This window comes from Lipotes vexillifer, unplaced genomic scaffold, assembly GCF_000442215.2.
Source record: "Lipotes vexillifer unplaced genomic scaffold, Lipotes_vexillifer_v1.1 scaffold518, whole genome shotgun sequence".
NCBI classification, from domain to species: domain Eukaryota; kingdom Metazoa; phylum Chordata; class Mammalia; order Artiodactyla; family Lipotidae; genus Lipotes; species Lipotes vexillifer.
Genome location: NW_006780945.1, coordinates 828874 through 836586, shown reverse-complemented (window position 1 = coordinate 836586; position 7713 = coordinate 828874). Strand labels below are relative to the sequence as shown.

The following is a 7713-nucleotide window of genomic DNA, read 5'->3' as shown; positions in this document are numbered from 1 at the left end:
GGAAAGAGTTTATACTGCTGGGTTTGATAATCCAAAATCTGTGGTTCTGGTTCACTAAAGCATATAAAAAAAGGGGGGAAAAATTAAATGCCTACACAGAGCTTACTATGTGCCAGGTTCTGGTCTAAGCACTTTGAAAGACTAATTTATCGAATCCTTATAAAGATCCTGGGAGGATAACTTTTATTACCCCCATTTTACAGATGGAGAAAATGAGAGGTTAAGAACCTACCCAGGGCAGAGAGCTAATAAGTGGCAGATCCTTGATTTAAATCTAGGGTATTTGGCTATAGAAGACCACGTGCTTAACCACCTCGATGAGCTGCCTTAGTTGGACAGGATTTTCTAGCTGACTTTCCTATTTTTCTTAGTCTTTCCAATCTAAGAAAATTGTATCTCATGGCAACTTCCAGAACCAAAGTTCATTAACTTCACAGGAGGAAGACAACGTTAAAGGGGTCTAGATGGCTGAATAAACTATATTCTGACCACAATTTGAGGAGACCCAATGCACTGAGTTAAATATTTGAAGTCTAAGCAGGTCTGCTCTTATCAATTTCTTTATTCCTTCTTTAAGAGTAAAAAGTTTATCAAAGAGTCATGCCCAAGTAATAGGCAGGTGTAAGAATAAACCATGTCCACGAACACAACAGAGAATCAAGTTTAATGTCACTTTCACTATACCCGATTTGTAACTGTTAGTAGCAGCTAGAATCTTCACACCACCTTCAGTGTTTTCAACATTTCATTTATAAATCTCAAGTAATATTACTGTTTTTCTTAGAAGGTTAAAAGTAATAATTAGGTGGTTATTCTCAACTTTCCACTTAAGGGAAGTCTAGGTTCTCAGACCCAGTACACTGCCATCCTAGCTAATTTTACAGCAAATGCACTTTCTCCACAACACATTTGGGAATTTTGATATTTGGATGGGGTCCAAGCCAGGTCTTCAGTACCAAGCTCATCTCAGACTCCACCCTTACCCTGGCTTGATTTCAGACTGATGCCTCACGGCACTGTAGCGGATGGCAATGGTGCATGCCTTAGACAGACACCGAGCGGATTCTCCCACAAGGAAGGACCTGATAAACACCATGGTCCCGTAGGTCAGCTTGTTACTCAGGGGTTTCACGTATGTGCCATCAGGCTTCACCTGGAAAAAGAACATGAGATGGATGCTTCCTTCTGTTAATACCAAGTGGCAGTTTAAGCAAGTCGTTCTCAAAGTGTGGTCCCCAGAAAGGCAGCGTCAGCATCACCTGATGCTCAGTCCCCACCCTGACCTCCGAAATCAGAAACTCTGGGGGCCAAGCACTCTAGGTTTTAGCCAGCCCTCCAGGTGATTCTAATGCATGCTAAAGTTTGAGCCCCACTGGTTTAGCAAGACAAAACATGCTCTTCATACCTGCCAACTGCTGTTGATTTCATGATCATAATAAAAGCAGCTTCAGAAGTAAAAACCTGTTAGTACCTTCTAAAAGAACAGATCCTTCTAACCCCGTGATTATCAACAGCCGCTGAAATCCCCGTGTTTGACACCTCTCCTCCTACTTTCTGTCTAAATATACCTGAGCGTGCTTCATCAGCATGTTTTCCCTGGGAATGCGATAATTGTCCATCTTCAGGTAGCCGTTATCCATCTCATCGTAGCCAAATTTGGGGCCAATGTCTCCAACAGTAATACCTACCGCAGATGAAAGTCACAAGGTGTTTATGCTCTGGAATTCCTGGCTTCCCTCCTATTCTTTAGTTATGTATTATACTTTTTAGCAGAAGAAAGTGATTGGTTTAATTTTCACCTCAACATCAGATGAACAGTTCTAACCTGGTAAAGGCTTATGCGTCCCAAGTTCACGAATAGGTACAATGAAGGCATGTAATCCATAGCATTTCCCCTGAGTGATGAGTTGGGCGAGTACTATCGCATGATTTGAAGTCTTTCCAACTGCAACATCAAAGAGAACAAGAGAGAGAAGAAACGTTTTTACATTTTCATAGAAACAAAAGAGGGGGAGAAAAGCATATGTTAAATACAACACTATATTCCATCAATAAAGTGTGTCCAGAGAGCTTTTCTTATGACAGTGTCACGCCTAGTTTTCAGAAGGAAATCCAGTTAAGCTGATAGTTATTAAAATTCATTGAATTTTGGCAAAGCAATCCTTCATTTTTTAAGTATATGAACACATTTTTAATTGAGATATAACTGACATATAACATTGTCTAAGTTTAAGGTGTACAGCATGTTAATTTGACAGCATTTTTAAAATGTAGGCTTTTCTACTTATTTTTCATTCATTTACATAAATAAAGTTTTAGGATAATTCTAGAACATTACTTTAAATTACATACTTTTTCTCCCTTAAGGCAGGGCTTTCCAAAACAGTAGCCACTAGCCACACGTGGCTGTTTACATTTAAATTAATTATAATTAAATAAAATAAAAGATTCAGTCCCTCAAGTCAGCTAGCTACATTTCAAGTGCTCAAAAGCTGAAAGTGGCTAGTAGCTACCATACTGAACAGCAAAGACAGAGAATATTCCGTCATTGCAGGAAATACTATGGGATACAGCTGCTTTAAGAGATTTTTGGTTAGCGCATCCAGAAATATTTCTTTTTTTGCTTGCTAGTTTTTTACCTATCAAAATGTAACATCCCATATTAAAATATATGACGTGAATAACAAAATCCTTCAACCACTAATCTCATCTGAAATATATATCCTAAAACAATAACTCAGAATGGAAGACGATATTAAATAAATTTCATGTCAAAGCTATTTATAATAAAAATTTGAAAACAACTCAAATGCTTTCCAGTATGGAAATGACTAACCAAACAGGGAAAACGAAATTACTTTAAATGATGACTATGGAAACTATGCTAACACACGAGAATATTTAAATGAAAAACCATGAAAAGCAGAGTAAGATAGCTGCCCTTTCTGCGCTTTGCAAAACATAACTATCTGTAACATGCAACACAAGAGAATGTGAAATATCTTAGAATAGTTTAAGCTCTAAGAGCTTTTTCTATATTTCAAAATTATATTCTCATATAAGCTCTGCATTCTAAACACGTTATAATAAATCTTAAAACATCCAATAACTGTTAAAAAATTCACTTACGCCCACCAGGCCACCACTTGATGGAGGTCACAGTAGGACTATTAAGAATGAACTCCTGGGTTTCAGGGTCATAAGTGGCTGTGGTTTCCAAGCCTCGAAGATGAGTTCCTAAGAAAATGAATCACACCTACTTCAGACAGAATATGGGAAAAAATCAGTACAGGGTAAAATCTCCTGCCTAGTCCTTTAAAGCTCTAGCATCTCAGAGAGTAACAAAATCTAACAACAACAAAACATCTGTAGATGAACTACAAATGGTTGATAACCAAGATACGTAATTTCCTAAGCTTAATTAATTAATATGTAATTTCCTGATTTGTTCCTATTAAGCTGAAAATATAAATGTCAAGCATATTCCATTTCTGTACTTGATTTAGTGCACTTCTGTGGCAGTGGATATGGAACATTTATTTAGATCAACCAAAAGAAAATGTAAAATAAAGGCAGATTAGAATCATAGTTTCGTAAGGTCACAGGATACGAATTTAACAGGGAAGTTAACTGACCTTTTAAAGGCATATCTAAGTTGTTAGTGCACCAATTTCAACTCATTTGTATCGTGTCTACCACGCCAATGCAATGTTCTGGAATTCTGTATTATAACAAAGAATGAGAACACGTGACAGGAAGAGACTCCGACTAAAGTTCTTGTAAACTGAGAATTTATTTCAGAATGAATGCTAGAAAGGAAAACAAGAACTTAAAAAGTTATAACCAGGACTTCCCTGGCGGTCCAGTGGTTAAGACTCCGCGCTTCCAATGCAGGGGGCGCGGGTTCGATCCCTGGTTGGGGAACTGAGATCCCACATGCCTCGCAGTGCGGCAAAAAACAAAACAAAACAAAACAAAAAAACGTTATAATCATTATGCGGAAAAGACCTGGAACAGTGACTTTTTTTAATTTCTAAAAGTCCAATAATAAGGTCCAAGTTCGCCCTGCAGACTCAACGCTAAGCCTTAACTTATTCCTGGCTGGTTCACTAGTGTGACTAGGAAGAGTTTTATGTATAATGGAGACGGACAGGGATTTGTGTTTTAAATCCTAATACAAACGTGCCAAAATTATTTGAAAAAAGTTACAGAAAAATGTAAGTGACACCCTCCCTAGTAATACTATCCTGTAGCCAATGCTGAGAACTGCTTTGGTAATGCCAGATCTCATTAAACACTTAAACTGTGAAACACTTAGAAACTCCCGAGTTAAATAACGGAAATGGACAGTTTATGCGTGATCCACAACCGTTCCCTGTGTGGGAATCAAGGAATCAGACACTAAGACTCCTTTCACCAAAGAAACTTTTACAGAAAACAAGGTAGCATATTAAACAGAACAGGTAATGACAAAACGTTTTCAAATACACAACTGAATCAAATAGTATTCCACTTCGAGTTTTAGGAAAATCCTCTAAAATACTATTTACCACGGAAGTTGAAAGCCAAATTAGCAATCAAATGAAGATGAAGTTGTACAGGAATAAGGAGCAAGTGGAAAATATACACTAGACCAGCTGTTCTGAAATGTCTGAGTAGGAAAAGAGAAGCCAGAAGTAAACGAATGGTAAACACAGATACCAATGTGGAACGGATGCTACCAGGCACAGCCACCACCTTCAGCCCCATCCAGTTCACAGGAAAAGACAGGTGAGGGATAGAAAGAAAAAAAAAAGGTGGTACAGGGACTTCCCTGGTGGTGCACTGGTTAAGAATCCGCCTGCCAACGCAGGGGACACGGATTCCATCCCTGGTCCGGGAAGATCCCACATGCCGCGGAGCAACTAAGTCCGTGCACCACAACTACTGAGCCTGTGCTCTAGAGCCCGCGAGCCACAACTACTGAGCCCATGTGCCACAACTATTGAAGCCCACACACCTAGAGCCCGTGCTCCACAATAAGAGAAGCCACGCAATGAGAAGCCCATGCACCACAATGAAGGGTAGCCCAACTCTCCGCAGCTAGAGAAAGCCCATGCACAGCAACGAAGACCCAACGCAGCCAAAAATAAATAAATAAATATACATACATTTAAAAAAAGCAGAAAGGCAGTACATACAGAGTGTGAAATCAACTGCCCGGAAGTACAACTTATCTTATTTTTTCTAAACTGTGGCCAAAGCCACTTTCAGAACTTTACTAAATTTACTGAATCAAGGCACAAATAATGTCAAGGTACAAAATGCTGCATGTTTTCGTTATATAAGCCACTCATTTCCCTTCAGCAAGTCAAAGAGCACACATTCTGTTAATCTGTATTTCTTCTGCAATCTGTGCAAGTTCATTAAGGTATCAGTAGCAAAGATAGTCAGATAGTAGTGAAGAAAAAGAGATGGGTTCAGACTCTATGTACACACAAATTCCATACAACTTCAGTAAACTTGAAAAATCACTTATTAAGTAAGGCCTGACTTGTAATTCTTGACCTTCTGAAGGGGAACCATGTATACTCCATCAGCATGTCTGTGATAATATAAGCTTTAATTTCCACCGACCAAAGCATTGTCTATGCCAAGACTTATATGTATGAAAACCCTGGCCGCTGCAGAAAGACTGCATTTAAACAGATCTTACACAGCACGTGGACATGCCACTGCTGACACGTGGTGGACACTCTATGCATGCTAAGCTCGAAGAGCCCCGCCCAACCCAGAAGGTAGACAGAATGCACCGTACCATGACCCATCTCTGTCTGGGCATAAGTGCCAATGATCTCCAAGTTCCAGGTGGGCACGAAGAAGCGTTCCTGCTGTTCCTCGGTTGCCTGGTGAAGCAAGGTGGGCAGGAACATGCCCAAGTGAAGATCCAGAGGCCCAGACTGCCCTCGGTGCACAAGGCTTCAAAGAAATACCAAGGATGGGCATTTGAGAGAAGAGTCATCAGGTGTGAGAGAATCAGCAATTTGAACAAACAGAGCAAGGGAAGGAGAAAAAAAACCCTTCGGTTAAGTATGAATTAATGGGTGGACTTTATCATGGATGGGAGCACTGCCCCGTCTGTATTACTTTATAACTCTTAGCAATTTCCATTTTTCTTATGTTGGCGAGAAGTATTTTCTAAGGCTACGCATCTCTAAAATTAATTAATCTCGGCAGGGATTGGCTACCGATGCCAAAGCCTGTGCGGCACAAGACCATGAGAGCAAGGCAGAAGATTCGCGCCTTGCAATTAAAGTAAATAAAAAACCTGAAAAGGCTGCATGGAGTGGAGAATTTAAGTTGTACAGTGACTTATTTATTCTAATGAAAAGATGAGACAGGAGAACATAGTGGTTCTCTTGGACAAAAGTTTTCTCCAGGATCTAATTTCAATAATACTTCTAGGCTAGAATCTTTTCTGTTTGTCCATAAAACATCCAGCATTAATCCACATTCCTCACATAATTCTGGTCATTTCATTTGGATCCATCACAAATATCCAGCCACATGCTACTGAAACAATGTAATACAAAAATTGACAGTGCTCTTCATCCCAATAATTAATTTCAGAAATAAAAAGACATGCGATTTTTAGTGAAGACCATAACATTTACAAATTACAGATTCATGCATAACAAGCTCTCCATTACAATTATATGGGAATTATCACAAATGATAATAAACATGTTAGTTGTCATTTTAAATCCACTTTCTAAAGTCATTCTTTTCCATTTAAAATTTGCAGGTGCCTTAGACTTTTATGTGAATTTATTTCTAATAGGAAATAGTTCTATATGGCTTTGTAATGTTGCATGCTACTGGCATTTTATTTAACTTCCAGCTCAAAATTAATCAATTCTATATTACTCTTACTGTGCTCATTAACTTAGAAATGAGCCTAAACATTTCAGTTTCAAAATTTCTCCAATTGTTCCACTTGAGGAGAAAAGTCAGGACAGGGTGCTCTAGGCAGGGGCTGACATGTGATGTCTTCCAAAGAGGGCGGGGGTGTGCTGAGCTTTCAGCTAACTAATCACATAAAGATTGAAGAATGCATGAATAACTTCCTCATTTTACAGAGAAATTAAAGCTGAGATGAATTATGTGTCTTCAGGTCAAAAAGATAATGGCAAAACAAGGACAAAAATCTCATCTCCTAATCACGTCTTCTAGTGCAACCTGGGCTGAGGACAACGGTGGGGACACTAGAAAGACTTGCCAAAATCAGAGCTAGACTCGGAAGCATCAAAGTGGAAATCCTGTAAGATGTCACCACTGGTGCAAACTGGGTGAAAGGTTCACGGGACCGTCTCCATGCTATTTTTGCAACTTCCTATGAATCTGTAATCATTTCAAAATAAAAAATTAAAAAAAAAAAAAAAGTAGAAATCCCTGGAAAAACACATTCCAGGGATAAGAGAGTACCTTTCACGCACAGACAGGAATGTCAACTGTGCTGTTTTTAAAAGAATGATGTGTAGGAAGAAAAATTAATGTGCGCCTAGGAGCTAAAAGGAGAAAACTCTGAAGTAGGACTGAAAGCTATGGCCTGGGGCCAACCACTCACAGTGCTGAGACGCTACTTTCCATGACTAGAAACCAGAGGGATTCCTGGTGGAGAGGCCATCATTCAGAGGCGCCCGTCAGACTTGTCATGGGTGGGGGGGTAGGGGA

The 7713-nt window shown here is 39.3% G+C and overlaps 1 protein-coding gene across 1 annotated transcript in view; it reads right to left on the bottom strand.

Annotated features, from left to right (window-relative positions):
- ACOX1 (acyl-CoA oxidase 1) overlaps window positions 1-7713 on the bottom strand; it is a 20792-nt gene that overhangs the window by 3623 nt on the left and 9456 nt on the right. Inside the window, 5 exon segments of the mRNA XM_007454328.1 lie at window positions 1-54; window positions 984-1153; window positions 1569-1684; window positions 1826-1945; window positions 3130-3237. The exon segment at window positions 1-54 is cut by the window's left edge and continues 1 nt beyond it. Of these exon segments, the coding sequence (XP_007454390.1) occupies window positions 1-54; window positions 984-1153; window positions 1569-1684; window positions 1826-1945; window positions 3130-3237 (568 nt within the window).